The sequence below is a fragment of the Myzus persicae genome, unplaced genomic scaffold, assembly GCF_001856785.1.
Source record: "Myzus persicae strain clone G006 unplaced genomic scaffold, MPER_G0061.0, whole genome shotgun sequence".
Classification (NCBI taxonomy): Eukaryota; Metazoa; Arthropoda; class Insecta; order Hemiptera; family Aphididae; genus Myzus; species Myzus persicae.
The window spans coordinates 381,133-400,510 of NW_019103412.1; the positions used below are offsets into that span (position 1 = coordinate 381,133).

The window sequence follows — 19,378 nt, forward strand, 5'->3', positions numbered from 1 at the left end:
AATAAAGGGATTTTGATAAATTGGTTTCCCACCTTTTTTTAAACTTTAAACTAGCCGTGGCGTAGGTATATATACATTATACATACTATATATATATATACATGTTAGTTTGTACAGCCACTGCGTATTTACTTTTGACGTCATTAATATTAATATATGTATAGTGAATACATCGAGTATAGGTAGGTACATCATATTATCAATTATCTACAATTCATGTTATTTATTCACGTACCTACACACAATATAATTGTGTTAAGTTTTATAAATATTACGTTTTTAATAAAGTGAAAACGTAATTTTATAAAAAAGTAAAATAAGTTAATAATATATGTAATTTGATTACATAGTAGTATAGCTGTGATGAAACTACCCATGAAAGTTTAACAGTAGATGTATGAACTTTCAAAAAATAAATAAAAAACAATCAATCTATGAGAGTATAAAATAATTTATTCTACAAAATGTTGTCGTACAGACTTGAAATACAATAGGTATATTATAATGTATTTTAATAAATTAATAAATAAAAATATATATATATATATATATAAATATAAAAATAAATAAATAGTGAAAAAATCTTAACATTTAATCAGCCATTGAGTACGGTTGAACTCCATTTCTGAAAAAAAAAAAAAAAAATGATAAAAAAAATTTACAATAATTTCACTTTACGATCGTGCCCCGATTTTATGCTATAGCGTTTTACAGGTCTTTTTTATTACACCTTAGTCCTTACAAGGTGTTAACGGTTTCCTAGTAAATAATAAAGCAATCATCTCTCTCAGAGCGTATATATAATAATATATAGGTAGGAACGTCCCTTTTAAAACAGCATGTATTTTATCCTCTCGCTTTATATTATTATTATTGTAATCGTAAAAAGCTGATGACCCGTTTTTGGGTTCAACGCTGACACCCAAAATGCTGTACATAAAAACAAACAAAAACGCAGTTAGGCAGCACCCATACCGAGAACTATTTGCATACAAGGGTTGCAATATTGTGTCTAATGAATGCTCTTTGATAAAAAAAATAACCATAATATAATATAAGCTCTCTCAACAACGAATATTGAACGTAAAGTTGACAGAAAATTGATAGGTAAAATAATATTTTGTTATTTTTCGTAATCTACATCTATTTATTTATTTATTGAATATTATTAATTATTTTTATGTTTATTAATTTACTGTGTCAATACACCAAGTGTTTTTACAATGTTAGGTACAATATATATACGATTTATGATTAATATGATTACAATATTATTTGTACAGAGATTTACAAAATTACAATGATCTATTTTGGTTAGCTTATAAATCAAGTCGGAATCTGAGAATGAAGTGTCTTCTTTGGGTTCTAGTAGGATATCATGTGGTAGCCGAGGTTTAAGTCTTAGATTGGTGGAATATTATTAATATTAGTACAAATTATCAAGTTGTATAAAGATGTATTTGTGACATAAAACGTAGAATACCCTTTTTTAGAACAATTTTTGGTTGATTAATTATAGATGATGTGTACCTATGTATTATTTTATGAAATTTTATTGTATTATAATATTATAGGTAGATGACCAAAATGATAAATTAAACAAAATTACTGTTGAAATTCAACGTTTCATGCACATATATTGTCAGAATAATAGGCAATTAAAATTCAAATTTATGGCTGACATTTAAAATAAAATTTTAGTTTTTGCCGATATTATTTTATTTGGCCCTCTGCTGCGTATATGTGTCTAACGTATTGCTGCACTACGATTTAACTAATAAGTAATAATATTGTCGAATAAATGCATTCCTATTACATAATTTACTTTCAATATGAATATGCGTACGATGTACCCATATAAAGATTAATTTCTCTTCTACTCTTTTACTATACATAAAACGAGAAAACAGGAAGAAGTAGAGGTTCAGACATTTATACATCATGGTGACAGGGTGCTGCCGGAGGATTTGATAATTTTACGTCGAAACTACAATTAAATATGTCATGTCTTTCAGTTATACACCCTATTAGTCCCTATATATAATATATATATATATTATACATCACCCGCGTTTAACCGCCCTCTACAATATAGCACAGTAACAGCGTATACATGTTTTATAATATTGAAGGTCCGAACTGTAGATTTTTAGGGCTGGTTATACAATTTGTGGCACGATTCTATTGTCTTGTAAGTGTTGTTATATTATTCATTTATTCGGTTTATTCGTTATGATGGTCTATTCTTTTGTTATGAAGTCGATCACTACAGTGGCGGGGTGCTAGGGGCGCTGAAGTGCTAAGGGTGCCATTATACAGGCATACAACTGATTGCGTACCTACACAATGCATTGTTAATAGACAACAGTAAAGAAATTTGATAAGTCGGTACACGCATTGTACTCTAGTGTACTTATTAAAAAATAGTAAAATGTACACGTTTTTGTGACTGAAGCCAATCACTTCGCCACACCAGACCACACAGTTATATTGCAATGGTGTCTATTCTGTTTCACAATACTAATGTAAAATCATTGAATTCCCTGAACCTTGTTATAGTAGGCATATATTATACAATTCGTAATAATATATTATATTGCGTTCGAAAGATACACTATTTTTGATGTATTAATATTTACTGTTGTCGAGACACAACCAGTCGCCTAAACAGAGGCCGCGGTTCAGTAGGTTTCTGGTATATCTTGTACACAAACCTATAATTGAGTTATGACAATAATTGTTTAAAACGTTTTCGATCGGTTTTATCGTGACGTATACTTGGCGTTTAAAAAAAATATTGAGATGAGATTAAAATGTTACCCAGGGATTGGGGGAGGGGTTCTGACCTTTTACACTCTGGCACGATGTAAAATATATTATATTATTGTAACATGCGCGTATCACAGTATAGCACTGCGAACACGTAGCGTGGTCGTCCAACACACCTACTATGGTTTAGAGGCCGTCTTGTGCGGGACCGGTTGCAACATGGACTTCGTGGCGAACGTCAGTTTCTGCGACACGAGGTGGGCGATCATGTTGGACCGTCTCCACACGTACTCCCTAGTCTTGTCGTGGTCGTCCTGGCTGTCGATCTGCAGCTAAAACCGTTAAGCATTAACGTTCGGCAAAAACGTCTCGTTTGGGTCCCTAACCGGTGCGGTAATATGTACAAAGCACGCGCCCGCCGACCATTCACCGCATGCACGTGTTGTGCACACCAGTTGCTTCTTCCATTACGGTCTTGTTGTTATATTATTATTATTTATTGTTGTTATAATATTACCACGTTGTTAAGGTATAGCGACGAAAAACGTGAGGTTGGTACGTGCAAACGTTTTTTCGGTACGATAATCCACACGATATCAGCTGTATGTGTATTATAATATTATGTGTGACCTAAAAATGTGATCATTTCGGCTAAAATATATTTTTGTTCAACGATAACTTCGATCATAGTACTATGATTCCCCCCGATATTTATTTTCGTAATGAGTGTGACGTCTTAACATAATAATATGCACAATATGTTCGAGGAAAAAAATAAGGTACGCGTATAATGACAATTTTGGATTGAATTTTCAATAATAGATTTGTAGAGCTTAATATTGTTTATACGATTTTGACTTGTCAATTTTGGGCGGGACTTAACATTTTACAAAATGAGACCGAATAATGCAACTTGTGCAGTTAGGTGTTAAATCATTTAATCGTTCGAAATATGTGTAAGCGTTTAATGTTTCCACGGCTTGTATGAAAAACGTAAAAACAAAGATCTGATGGTCTCATTCCATACAACTGTTTACCTATCTTTAGCGTTAACTGCCGCAATGGACCCGCGTTAATAAATATAATCACGGTTATCTATTATTATTATTATTATTATTATGATCACGCGATGTACGAAAAATAATAACAAAATCCATATTTTCAAGGCGTTCGGGCAAAACTTTGATATCCACACCCCATTCTGCGAAGCAATATTAGTGTGTCCTAACCCATCACCGTTGTTAAATCTTATATACTTATAATATAATATTAACGAACATAAATTACATTAATAGTAATTATATGTATATAGTATTATATTGTTATATTATTATTTGTCTGTCGGAAAACATTGTCGTGTACTTGTTTTGGCTGGTGAACGCGGATGGAGTGCAGCGTGGCTGCGCCGCCGGTAAGCACTCGCATGTTAAGTCGGCCGACCAGTTCCCCGGTGGTGGCAGTCGCCGATCTCAGCTCTTTTTTGGCACCTCGTCCGAACTATGAAAATAAAAGACGAACCCAATTAATAAACTACGAAGATGACGATTTAATATAAATAATATAGTACACTATCATACATTTATACTGCAGTAGGTTCATTAATAATTGAAAAGTAAATAATCCCAGTTTATGATGTATTACAATTATTTTAACGCAATACATGAGTACCCATATGACTAATGGTTCCCTTTATCACAATTATTTACAACAACAACACAAAAAAAAATGTGTAAAAATGATTAAAAGGGGATACCGACTTTTCAATTAATTAACAGACTGCAGTAACAGTAGGTACATTGTAAATGTTTAGATTATAATTTATAGTCACACGACTACGTCATTCTGTGATTAAAATAGTCCTTTAGTTACATAATACGTACCCATATAAATATCGTACGAACATTAAAATATGCAGAGCTTGAAACTGATAGAATTTAAGTCGGTGACTACTTTTTCGGGCAATCTTATAACGTTCTAAGTTTTTATTTTTATCTATCACTACCTCCTTCGAACGCTATTTTTCTGATTTATGACTTTAAGTGCTACCTATGCACCACAGTCTGCGTCGTGTTTTTCTGCTTTAAAATAATTAAGAACATTTTGTAGAAAAAACGGGTGGGTATTTTTTTGTCAACTCGACGTGAATTTAAAAAGTTAGAATAACCTATCAAATATACATATATCGTAAGTCACCATCCCCAGGCTACACGCCTGGCATAAACGTTACACTTTTTAGGCTTATGCACACCAGTTTTTTTTATTGAAATTACACATCTGGACGCAACTTCTACCGAGCCATGGGGGCTTTTAATATAAATAATAAAATAAATACTATGCATAAGTAGTACAACTCGAAAATACCCAATATACACCGGCTATTACTTATCATGTATTATACATTAAAGTCATGATACATTTAATATTATGTAGTGCACATATATTATGCACGTATAATTATTATTATTTATTATAATATACGTAGGTATATTATTATTTAGTATATTTTATATAGGTAGTCACCATTATACTCAGGTCGTGGTTTATATTGTGCAACTATATGAGCTGTGTACTGGACGTTTTTAATAGATCTCTTCAAAGAGGCAAACAATATGTGCAGCTGTGGTATAATATATCTAGTAGGCACATGCAATTATCATAGCATACTTTATGTAAATTTATAGCTTGGACGCTGTTTGACTACAACAATTTAACATCACAAAACTGTTTGCGCCCGTCTCTTGAGGCTCATAATATTGTACAAAACACAAACTTAATAACTAATAAGCATATGATAATATTACGGGGCCTGACGTGGCACGCGGGTTGGCCCCGTCACTGGTGTGTGCTGCGGTCAAGCGTCGTCCGCCGTCACTAACTCTCGGATGGGTGGCCACCCGGGCTTTTAGTGACGGCTCATCGCGCTCAATCAACCGTGACAACCCGAAAAAAATGCTAATGGACATAGAAGGCGATGCTTAAGTTGAATAAATAAAAAATCTATATATATAATATTATGTATTTATATTATTCGTATAACGCCGTACACAATATTATATAATATTAACAATATTATTATGTACTGGTATACTAGTCCGGTGTGGCTGAAAATTTAGAGAAATATACGATAGGTATATACATATACTGAAATTGCAGTAGCATCGCAGGGCCTGTAACACAGCTCGTTAACGAAAACACGCACTTCGGTCGCCTTGTCGGCAGTCGTGGTGGTGGTGGTGGCGTTAAGATTTATGATCTCGAAAGTATCAGACCTGAAACGCTTTATCCGGCGTATCACCCGCAACGCAATTTACACCAAAGTCGGTGCGCCGTAAAATTCCTGGTTTTTTTTTCTTAAGGTTTTCCCGTTTTTTTTTTCTTCCCGAATAATTCGGTTTGTGGAGACGCACGTCGAGGTTTTCGACCGAACCACACACGTGTATTAAAATATAGTGGGTTCATATTTGTAACACATTAACTATAATGTTATAATGCGAAATAAAGTGTTTTATAATAATATTGAACTTCGTAAAACGGATAGGAACATAGTTTAATACTGCCACACGCCGATTATCGCTTGTCAATAAATATAAAAATAAATATTGTGGCGTTCAGACGATACAAAGCAGGTGCCGTGTGATAATATAATATCTTTTATAGATTTATAATACTGTCGAATTTTACAGAACATCAATTTTTTGTTTAACATTACTAAATGTATTACCGGTTAAGACTACATTATATTGTGATATGGCTTATGAGTAAAATACTACTTTATAAAATGTTTACAAAATATATTAATATAGGCTAAAACGTTTTATTTATGACAAACACGGTTTAAATATTTTATTTCCTTTATAAAAACTTTTTTTTTTACCTTTAGTTTCCTTTACTAAAAAAAAATAGTTTTTAATATTTCATAAAACAGTCTTCAATAATATTTTATACAGACATTTTATAGAAGTATAAAATAAAATTGGTTCTTAATTTTCCAACATTTTATTATTAAGAAATAAACTTTTAAAAAGTAATAAGTTATAGTTTGGAGTAAATAAAAATATTTTATTCTTATTTGTGCAATACTTAAATATAATATTGTACTATATAGTAATTTTATACCTGTACAAAAATAATATGAGTTATAGATTTATGGAGTGATTTGCCAGAGTGCGAGACAACGACTATTCCATAAAATTATATTTTAGACTTTAGGTTAATTTAATTTTTCTTGTAAGCATGGAAATGATTAATATAAAAATATTTGTAAACTTAAATTTAACCCTTCTCCTTGTGTGTTGTAATGGTAAACGAACTTTAATTTTCAAACTTATTAAAGTAACCAATAGAATAAATTATTTTAAATTCTAAAAACAAATAATTTTCAAAACAATATTTTGTCTACACTGCAGATTAAGGATATTGTAGGTATTTATAATAAATTAATATAGAATTATTGTTCGAGTTTCGAATGACTATAACTATATCAAAGCAGTCGATATCAAGCATGCTCTATTTATTTTTATCATTTTCCCAGATCCTTTCTCTAAAAAAAAGACGACTGGACACACTACATCGTCCTGAGTCATTATTGTGCACCGAGAAGCGTACTTTTCATTTCAACTATCCACACAATAACATGTCCCGTAATTAGTTTCTTTTTCTTTTTATTTCAAGCATAAATTGGCAGTAGAGACGTGGTCACTGTTGCGGTGGTGCAGAGTAGTCACGATGAATTCTAACTAAATATTGCGCGCAAAGCTCGAGCTGTACATCACGCACGTTCTGCGGGCTCAGAGGGCTGATAAATAAAAATGGATAGTATTTTTATTGTTGCGAAACGTAAAAATTATGCAAAACATGTTCGAAGCAGCCAGCACGCCTTCGATATGCATTTTCGCGTATACTAATATAATAATAATTATTATTAAAATAAGAGTGTATAAAAGTAGTATTAAAAAAGTACGTAACTTCGGCACTTATGTAAATTCAAAATAATAAAATATTTTTTTAGAATGACATTTGTACACGAAAAAAAACGTCGAAAAAATGTAGAACAGAAGTAAAAAAATATTTAATTCAAAATACCGAGCATGCGGCATATTTCGTAGAATATTATACATATTTTTTTCTAACCGCATGCGAATATATCGAACAGTACCTATTCACTAAACACAAAAACATGTCAACGGAGAAAAAAAATCAAAATACGGCGAAATCGATTGATGCATGATCGGTATTTTGAATTAAACATTAAAGTAGCCTATTCCGTCCTTTTACCTTTACAAATGGACCGTATTTAAATAGAGTACTTGCATATACACATATTATTATACAGTTGTTTGAGTTTAAATTTGGAATTTGAAATAATATGATTGGACCGGAAAATTGGTTAAAAAAAAAAATCAAAATCATTTAATTCCAATTGCTTACATATTATTTAGATGGCCGGAACGCGAAGTCGCTAGTAACAATAGAAGCACTCATTACTGCAGGTACGTAGGTATATAAGGTACCCATACCGGGCCATACGCTTAATATAGTATTATGTTGATCTGAATATCATTATATAAATTCTATGGATGCTGTAAATTCACTCTTAAGTACATATAAATCCACGGTTATCAGAGATTAAACTACGTACCTACGTTTCTATATTCCTATCTATAAATGTTATTTTCTTTGTTGTCAAAAGGACGGCGCAGTGTATTATGGGTTATATACCAGCCGCGTAACTTGGAGCTATTTTTTTGTGGGAAAGGGCGAAGAGATAATGTAAAAACACCTTGTCAATCGGGTCCAAAAGTATATCAGAGGAGGAGAAGACGCCCTTTAATCACTCTAACAATTTACCAACAAAGGCTGGGTTAACTATACCTAGGTAGTTAAAAAAATAGTTTTTTTTAAGTATTACTAGACTAATTAAGTAGTTAATTTCTTAATGAACTTTAATAAGTTAATTAGAAGAATTGTCCCCTGTAATTATTTAGTTTTTAAATGATCAGTTAATTAAAATGTGATAGGTACACCGTTCAAGTTAAATTAAAATCTAAAACTATGGTTAAGGTTACAAGTCAATCAAATAATTTTTTATTAATTGTTCTGTAGACAATGATTCTAAACAAAAGCAAATAAGTAATTCCTGATTCAATATTTAAGTAGGCGGTTACACTTAAAGTTGCCTAAGCCCATAAGTATTAGAGATATACTTTCTTTCAGTATGTGCAATGCCCCCACCTTCATCCACTACATTTTTAGCCTATGAGTAAAATCGTCGAGTACAAATTTATATAGGTAACAAATAATAGCAAAAGTCGAGCGTCCGGATTCCTATGCACATTGTATGTAATTAGTTAATAATTATTTTCTGTATCGGAAACGAAATCAACAAAACTTACCTCTTTTTCGACTTTCAAAGTTAGCGGACCGACCAAAAACTTGGTCTTCACCGTTGTGTGACTGTTCATCACGTTCACTGTGACATCTCCGTCCCTTCGCAGACTGCTCAGTCCGTACATGGTAGCTCTGGCTCTGGGCGGACTATGAGGCTTGGCGGCTGGCTAAAATCAGTGAACGATAATAATAATATTAGTTATTACGAATGATCGATAATAATGTGTTAAAATATTATAACATGGACTGTGCCTAAAATGTAATTATAAACAAGCCCCGGATTTCTATGTACCTTGAAATTTTTGCTAGTGTCAAGTACCTGTACGATTCTCGTTCTGATACAGACCTGTTTCATGCTAGAAACTTAGAATAGATAACCGAATCCTATTTTACATTTTTTGGTTATTAATGAACATTTTTCAATTTTATGATTTGAACGTAAAATTAAATGTGATAAATTCCGTTTCAATATTAATGGAATTTTCCACAATTATATAACTTTCTGCTATAAACATGAACAATTAAAAATTGTAAATCATCTAAAGCATTTTTAATCTCATATCCAATTGTATTTGAAATTCCATATAACTAATAAAACTGATACGGGTCAACAGGATACCTGTGTAGTGGTCATTTTATATTATCACTGATCATAAATAAATCAAATTGAATAACTTAAAATCAATAGAGTATCACCAAATTATTATATTAAATTGTTAAAATAACATATTTTTGGACATTTTATACAAATAATATTTTTTCTACATTTTTTTGTGAATTTTATAAAATTATTTACTATATCCAGTTATTAAACATTTATAGGATATTAATGCATTTTTAGGGCGTTTTCTTAGTTTTATTAGGACATCAAATTTCCAGCCCTAATTATAAAATATAACGATAGCAATTTAATTGATTGGGGTTGTGGACGTGTATAGTTTCATAATATTAGTACCTATATGGCTATGTAGTAGGTACGCCACGAGTGGTGAAAGGACGGTCTCCGCCTTTACATGTTCACGTGTACCAACCTGTGTACAGACGACCCGTCTACGCGTATACCATTCCTCCCATTACAATATATTGTGAAAGCGCATATCGGTGGTATATACATTACGGCTCGGTTAGGGGTTGGTATAGTTTACCTATGTAATGTTATTATACTTTATCCGGATCCGTTATAACGACGCGTGGTTGTTGTTAGCCGTCAATTTTTAATTTGAATCCGGATATTAAATTTAATTGAATCGATTGATTTTATTTTTTTCAACTACACCATGATTTGCTTTTAAATTATTACATTATTTGTCAGCTGTACCTGTTAGAGGGTCGTTTCGTAAATGACAAGATTATATTATTATGGTCTACACTGTACACTGTGTAGTACATACTAAAATATAAACTTTACTGAAAGGTATTTTTATAAACTTTGTTTGTTTAGGTATTTATAATACGCATGTACGTTCAGGTAAAAACTTAATACCCAACTGTTTATATTCACCAAGTAATATGTAAAACTGTTTAAGGTACGAATTTTCGAATATAAGTAAAAGTATTTTAAAATGGTATAAAAAGGGTGCTTGCATTTTTAATAGTGTTGTATATTATACTAGAGTTGAAGGGAACTGCGCAGGATTCTATTCTGGACTTTATGAAATTTATTATAAATACACGGTTTGTCGTATTATACATTTACCTAAGCTAACCTTTGAGATTTTAAGGGATGGTGAGGTGGTCCATATCTGGGTACCTATGTGGTGTACACGTATAGAGGAAAGTAGGTCCGGACCTACCCACTTCAAATGTTGTATACTTGTTGGGGGTAGTGATGATAAGGACGAGGGCATAAAATGCTCGCCTATCTAACGTCTATATATTACATACCTTGTTTTTGGTGACTTTGGGCTTGTTGTTCTGCGCCTTTGACGTCCTATCGTGTTTGTGGTGTTTGCGCTGCGCCCGGGACGATGTGCCGTTCACTGCAGTCGGATGCTGTGGAACAGGGGTCGCTGACTTTTCCGTCGCCGGAGCTGCTACGGTGCCGTTTTTTGACACTTCCGTCTGTCGGACGCTTAAAAAAAATAACAATATGATTTACACGATGTACAAACTTTTGCAATATTTATTTACTTATAACTTCACTGCAGGCAGAAGCCGAACGAAACAATAATAATAGGTGCACACATCAATAATGAATTATATAACTTATTTAGCGATAATTACTTAAAAATTTAAATAATAATTTATGCTTACCTAAATAATAAAACAGAAATCTAATGGGGTTTTCATTTGCTAGTCGCAAAAGATGAGATAACGGAGAATATGACAAATATAATAAGTGGAAGAATATATAGAATTGGAAATTGGATTCTCTTCTGTCGTGCGAAAACTTTGAAATTAATTTGGGAAAGCAGTGTAGGGAAACAAACTCATCATCGGCTTTGTTAAAAAGTTCAAACCAGCCGAGGATACAGGTCAATATTGTTAAACAAATAATTTTAGGGTATTATTAGAACTGATGACCGAGTAAATGATAATTTCTTATATGTGCTAGGTAAGATTTAAAGTGAAACTATGAGACTTACTCCATGAAACTAACTACCAGTCTAAATAGTATTGAAGGTGCTCAACATCGCAAGGTTAAATAATGTTATAGCATAATCAGAATCCCTGTAAAATATCTGCACTGACGCAAATAATGTTTAATTTGCATGTTTACAGTAGGTTTGAACTTGCTGATTACGGTGAACTTCGAACGTTATAAACATTAAATGCTAAATATATAAAGGCGTCCGTCTAAGTATACTATAAATATATATTTTGCGATATTATTTTGTTAATATTTTTTTTGTTGTCAAAGAACGAAAGAGGCAAACAAATAAAAATCATAGTGAAAATAATAATAGCTACTGGAACACCGTCAAACGAAAAATGTAATGAAAAAAAAAATGTATCCTCGTTTCCATTAAAAGCAAAAAGTTACGCTTGAATTATCGAGAGTTTTGACTGGGGAAATTGATATTGTTTTTGTATTGTAGAAAATAATATTGCCAACGAGCTTTAATGTACGAATCTATTGTGCTGTAAAGTAATAAACCCTTTCGTACGGACGAACTTTTTGTTTTTTTCTCCGGATATTATGTTATAACACCGAAAAGCGTCAAGCGCAGAAGATATTATTTAATCCAACCTGACGATTTTGTTATTATATAGTTTTCACACAGTCCAATTTCAAAAACTAACTATGTACAAAATATGTATTTAGCAGTCGAAGGATCGTTATGTTCTTCCAACCCGGGGCATTATAAACAATATACGTGTACCGATGTAATAATATATAGCTAGGTATATACCACATAGTAGGTATATAATGTCGCTGTCAGTTGTGGTTAAGCGAGCGCCACATCTCGACACATTTGGCTGGCGTCTAATACGGTTTTGGATAAATGCGCACAGCCCGAAGGGTTGTGGATTTGCACCGTTTTTCCGAGAAAGGGTATGTTGTATGTATTATATGGCAGCAGGTGGTAACACAATTATATGGTATTATATACATATATTTCTCTGTAGAGTTATAAATTATTCACGATAAAATCAATCCCTCGAGTCTTACAGGAAATAACTCAAAAATATTATACAGCAACCATATAATATTAGCGGCCGCGGAATGTACTAATGCGCTTAAAAAAAAAAAAGAAGACTTTTCGTAAAGTCTTAATCCCACGTCTCCGATTGCAGTTAAAAATATGACAGATTAGGATTTATTAACATTTTAAATTAGCATTCCCGGTTTAAATTTATATGATAGGTACATGCATCGTTGCCGAGCACGGTCTACAGTTGGAGTGAAATTGTTCAAATCCAACGTCGTGGCGTCTAAGATATAATAGGCTCCGACTGTACAACGTGTGTCCCAAATTCCAGACACAAAGTAATATGTGTGTCGCGTGAAAACTAAAGTGATGTGTTTACGAGTTGTGTCCCGAATCAACGAATTGAGTCCGTCGGCGTTAAATTAGACGTATACAATAGTGTCGTGTTCGACAACTGTCTTTGTCTGTGGCTACAAGAGTATTGTATTTCGACCGGAAAAAAAAAAGTAAAGACAATTCAATTTAGCTAATAACACATAATTATACTAACTAAAATTTTATACAAGTCTATATTTTGACAAAATTGCACCGTGAACGGAAGCAGCATCATCACTCGTCTTTATTTTTGGTATCAGACATGGTTTGTGTGGAAAAATAAATGTATGGGTCATAACTGGTCGTAGATATTTAAATAAATTACAAACAAAATGCTAGTCGCATACATCAATAATAATTGCAGATAAGTTAGGTAGATAAATGTTTTGTTATGATATTCTTCGGGGTGATTGACGTTTTCCTATTTAGTTTGGGATAAATTCATTGGTGCAAAAGGGGAAAAATCGAATAATTGTCTCTCGCCCATCGATATCGTTATAATTAAAAACTGGCTTTTAACCCGATCGCTCGGGAATTTCTCCCGTCCAAATTCAAAACCGGACAACCCTTTGTATGACAATTTCACTGGACCGTTTAATACGCAGTTATTGTTTTTAACAGGTTATATTATAGTGGCGGATACTACGTCGGTCTCCACGGCACAAGTACAACTGTGCAGTGCTCTCGGGTGGAAGAGAAGGCTCGCTCACTGCAGCTGAAGTGTGTGTATTCGAAAATCATGTATAAATATAATATTGTATTTTAGGCCCCGTGCAGTTGAAAACGACGCATTGTTATTTGAATAAACGTTCGCATTCGTCGTGACGTTTCGATTGTTGTACATAGAACCCAGCGCGTTGCTACTGTATTGTATGAGTACTTGGTAATAGGTTTTCTGGGACGTTTACTACATGTATTTATGTACACTTTTAAGCACGTTCTTAAACTCGCGACAAAACGCTATAGTGTCGTATAGAAATGAATTAGATACGCGAGTTTTAAACACTGCATTACTATACAACATCATTATACACGTATATTATGTGTAATTCGACTGCTGTAGTAAAATTAATTTGTACGAACACGTGTCGTCACGCCGTCGACAAATTATAAACGAGTGCGTGAAACTGAAATTAAAATTCGAAAGCAATCGTCTCAACCCAAACAAATGGCGTGCATCAAACGTTTGTACAATTAATATTTGTTACGTATATACATTGTTAGGCAGGTGTATGATATTGTATAGAACACGAAACTTGATTAATACTTACGCCTAAAAACTTTGATGATAATATCTAGGGCGTGGATTTAAATGGTTTAAAAACAAGAAAAATGCCAAAAAATTACGAGTTTATGCTTATTAGGCCTAAACACTACAAAGCTTAATAAAATGCCTTAAATAAAAGCAAAAAATAATTAAAAACCCGATTAAAAAGTTTTTGATGAGTATAATGTAAAACTTAAATAGGTACATTCAGTATATTTTGTGTTTGGGAAATCCATAATCATAACTAACCTAACCATGAATAATTATAACATATCACATCGACGAGAGATAAAGTGATAACAGTGATCTAGTCATCATAAAAGCTAACACTATAGCTTTAATAATATTTTCTACTTTCAGTCAACCATTTAAAATAGTATAAATATTGATCTAATATCTTTTTAATCTATAAAGTAAAATATCTTAATTTTATTAATTCAATCATACTCAGCGTTCCGGCAAATATTTATCATCGCGTTTAAATCAGTCATTTTTAGTATCTTACTCTCCAACTCAACTATAAAGTAGACGACTAACAAGTATTGTATTATTTGTTTTGTAAACAATTGTGTACAAAATAGTAGCTGTGTATTTTTTAAACTATTGTCTGTTTTATTATAATATAAAATGAATTTATAAATATTGTATTAATAAATTTAATTGTGTTAATTGAGACCAATCTTTTGAATATATAATGTTTGAATTCAATTGGGTGACATTGAGAATTTAGATAAGATATTTTGAAAAAATTAAGAGGATTCATCTTTTTCTACGACGATATAGAATGAAAACCAAGCTAGAGATTTAGAATCGCACATGATATATACTATAGAGGCCGGGTGTAGTGATGAGCATCAAGCAGGGGCTATACAAGGACTATAATTTGAAAGAGTGACAGTGAAGATGAAATAATACTTCAATAGTTTATTATATTAAAAAAATAAACAAATAAAAGGGTATTAGTCTAAACTAATTTTTGGCTCCCATTTTTGAATATTTACGAACACTATAATATGGTTTGTGTGCATTTGAACACTCAAAACTTTCAGTATTGATCTTTTACCGTCGCCGTCTATTTCAGACTCCAAAAATATTCGTACAGCAATTTAATTGAATATTTATCTAGTTAATATTCGTAGGTAGTATAATTTATTTATTAACTATTGAAACCAATGAAATAGTTCAGATAAAAGAACATATTTTTTATCGCTGTGTTTCCCATTGAAATATTTGTTCTCAAATCCCGTGTTATGTAGACAAAAATGTTAACATAATTTTATATCGAGATTTTTTTTTCTGAACTATTCTTTATAATACATAATATAATGATTATCTATGTTATGGATTATTTCAAATTTGATTACTGTTTTACAGTGTGTCAATATATACCACTTAATAACTATATTACATAATAGATTTTATATATTTCATTTAACGAAGAAAAACGACAGGAACAGGATAATGACAATACTGAACCTATACTGTACAGGATACATTTGTTCAAAAATACATCCACTAGGGTCTCAGACTTATATTATTTGACAATAATTTGTTTATAAGTGTTATCGAAACATAATATTTTGCTATTAGACATAATTATTATTATTAATTTATAATTTTTATACAAAGATTAAAAAGCAACTACGGTTTTTTTAAGTGTTACGACAATAATTTCTTTTGGAGTTTGGATGCACGTAACTAATAATATTTTTGTACTGTTTTGACTTCGGTGGTAATTTCCAAAATCTGTAGACATCCATCAAATAACTAAAATGACTAAAGTATTATCTACCTATTCTACCTAAATAATACAAATTTGTGTATGGTTATGATTGTTATTGGTTGATATTTTATATTATATTTATATATTATAGTATATATACTCGGGTAGATGAGGTAAAAGTATACATCAAATTCCCGCGCTTATGACTTCGAATGAATAAATTATATCTTATACCACAAATATGATAACTATGTATGTTTGTGGCTTATATATTCAGAAACTACTTAACCGATTTTGTGAATATTTCAAATTGTTCTTAGAGATATAAAGAAAGTTTCGAGAGTAGTTTGAACTAAACGGTTCGATTTATATCATGCACTGTATCCAATCCGAGTGCCATAAGCAAATCGTCCATCTAGGTCGAATTAGTTCACAGAGCGAGGTATATCAAAGCCGATTTGGTAATGAATTGAGATATACTAAAACTGAGTAAAACTACACCTATATTGTGCTTTATTTTATATTTTATATTTTATTACTGGTGAAGTTAAGCTAAAAGATAATGCTAAACATCTAAAAATGGATGTTAGTTTATCCGAAGTTAATAGACAAGCTGATGGACCGTTTTTCATAAAAGTTATACTACTACATGGTTGCAATTTGCTACATATTATAATATAATATTATTATAATTAGTATAATAATGTGTGAATATTTTACAGCCTATTTTTCTGTATCAGATAATTCGAAAGATGTGCGTAAGGCATGTATACACATATTTTTTTATGGTAAAGTTTTACCATTGATACCTTCCTATGTAAAAAAGACGTAAAAACACACGAATCTTATGAATACATCACTGATAATAGGCGATTTATCGACTGCCATGCGAAATATATTATAATATAAACCTACGTATTAATGTATTACAAACTATATTGAACTATAAAATACAATCATGCATTATGTTTGATACATAAGCTAAATGTGTTACCTTTCTCTGGACTCGATTTTGGGTTTGGTTTTTGGTTTTTGAGAGGTGGTACCCTTCTTCTTGTTGTCAGTGGTCTGCGTGGGAGTTTGCAGGCGCACGTTGACCGGGTCGTAGTTCTTCCTCAGCACCTTGTTGATACGGCCCAGTATGTTGTCTACGAACCTGTTATACTTGGCGACATACGAGGATGGCAAGGTAACCGGGTTGCTGACCATCGCACCTGAAGATCGACCGAATTGTTAATAAACAAAAAATTCTTCCCGTCAAATTTGCGCCGCCCATTAATCACCGCGATCCTTCCGCCGTCCTCACGAAACGCGCAAGAATATTCACGGTGTCGAGATTATACAGTTTTGTTCAGAAGTAGACTCGGGGAGTTCCGACCCCCTCCCCCCTTATTTGAGAGGGCAAAAATGTATATTAACACTGAGTGAATAGATTATAAAATATAAAATATGTACAAGTACCTATCTAATAATGTAGAAAAAAAATAAATCCCATCGTTATTTAGGCCGTTTTATGACATTAATGTTGAAAACAATATCTTATAATGGTGACATAAAGTTGATATAGGTATAGGTACCGGCTACACTGCAGGTTTGTATGCATTTGCATAATATATTTTGTTCTGGTTAATCTTATATACGTGTATGCTAAGTGGACACAGAATTTGTCATGCCTTAACGATTTAAACTATGAAACTTTTATGCTGCATATTTTGCATGCATCGACATTAATTACCCATTCATTTTTATTTTAAGGGCTTCAATTTTAATTGTATATTTTATCTAATGCATATTTTGGTGTCTTTTTGTTTTTTAGACATTTTTGAAATTATTACTCTTGTAATACGTATGGAAAAAAATAATTTAATAGTTTCAATTAATATCGAAATAAATGAATAGGTATACTAGTAGGTATAGAAGGTTTTCCCAAATATATTTGGGAACTTATTTTTTTTATATATACATTAAACTATACATACAAACACGGACATTTTACAAAAAAGTATTTATAGTAGCGATTTATAATTTTAAATTTTGTTATTTCAATTAAATATTCGGAAAATAAATGTCTTTTTTGGTAATTTTTAAGTGCATATTTGAACATTTAAACATTTCAGTGCATAAATGTATGCATATTTAAGATTTATAGCAAATATTTGGTTGGTTTTTAATGCATAAAAGTCCGCTCTCTATTAATGATAATAACGATCTACGCGAAATCGTTTTGAGGCACAGACGGGTTCCATGTCGCACTCAGTTTGATAGTATATTAGTATATAAGGCACGAGCACTCGACGGGTGGTAAATTGCGGTCGGACGTTTATCGTTAAACGGTTTAACTTAAACCGACGGTTATGTGAAGGAAAAACAAAAAGTAATGGTGACAAACATTTTAGGTATGACGTCATAGATATTGGGACATTTTGGTTTTAACTATTAAGATGCATGTAGTAAGCAGATACATAAAAAAAAATACATGTACTTTTTAGTTAGTCGCGTAAAAATTGAGTATCGACGAAATAGGTTTCCCGAAAACGTTCCCTACTACGTTATATGCCACAACTCTACTGCAAAATTCATATTCATTAGTTATACTCCGTCCCTGCTACAGATCGAAATAAAGCTCAGGACTATATTATATGTGTCCGCGGCATAGACGGATACTTGAAGAAAGTTCGATACAAAAAAAAAGTCGTATTAATCTTATGGCAGACACCCAACAGCTCGACGGCCGTTAATCTACATGGATTTATGTTCGTTCGTATAATGCGACGACTGTGCGTTTTCACACTCAAAATTCGGCGGATAAATCATTGAATTCAAAAAATGATGCTCGTAGCGGAGTGTGGTAAAAACCGTACTCGATGGCTGACGAAAAAAATGTCGACCAGAGAAAAATAGCGACCACTTCATAGCATCGTTTACCACACTAAATTTCTGATCTTTATATATACGGAGTAACACTTGTACACTACACAAGACTTTTCGAGCACCATACTCGGAAAAATATACGACGGAAATTTAAAAAAAAAAAAAGAAAAAGTCGCAAAGCCAATGTAATATACATTGGCATGTGAATGCGGAAAGACTTCGGTAGAATCATATATAATAATATAATAATGATAAAAATATTAAAAAACGAAGACGACGATAAATTATCTCAGCACGTCGTCGGCCGTGCGGTAAATTAGTCTGCTGATTGAGTGCTCTCACGCTTTCGGCGTCTGGGAAATGATAGTGGTTTGTATAATGTGCAGGATGATT

General features: G+C 32.2%; 1 protein-coding gene across 4 annotated transcripts in view; it reads right to left on the bottom strand.

Annotated features, from left to right (window-relative positions):
- Window positions 1-433: 433 nt before the first annotated feature.
- The window catches only part of LOC111034449 (dentin sialophosphoprotein-like), a 35,126-nt gene continuing 16,181 nt past the window's right edge, over window positions 434-19,378 (bottom strand). For 2 of the 4 annotated variants that reach the window (XM_022315707.1, XM_022315708.1), the window contains 5 exons: window positions 17,109-17,328; window positions 11,041-11,227; window positions 9,162-9,323; window positions 4,132-4,266; window positions 2,946-3,101 (listed from right to left, as the gene is read on the bottom strand). In XM_022315707.1, coding sequence (XP_022171399.1) covers window positions 2,949-3,101; window positions 4,132-4,266; window positions 9,162-9,323; window positions 11,041-11,227; window positions 17,109-17,328 — 857 coding nt within the window. In that variant the 3' untranslated portion in view covers window positions 2,946-2,948. Of the gene's footprint in view, window positions 626-2,945; window positions 3,102-4,131; window positions 4,267-9,161; window positions 9,324-11,040; window positions 11,228-17,108; window positions 17,329-19,378 lie in introns of those variants that run through there. The other 2 variants (XM_022315705.1, XM_022315706.1) reach the window with 2 other exon arrangements.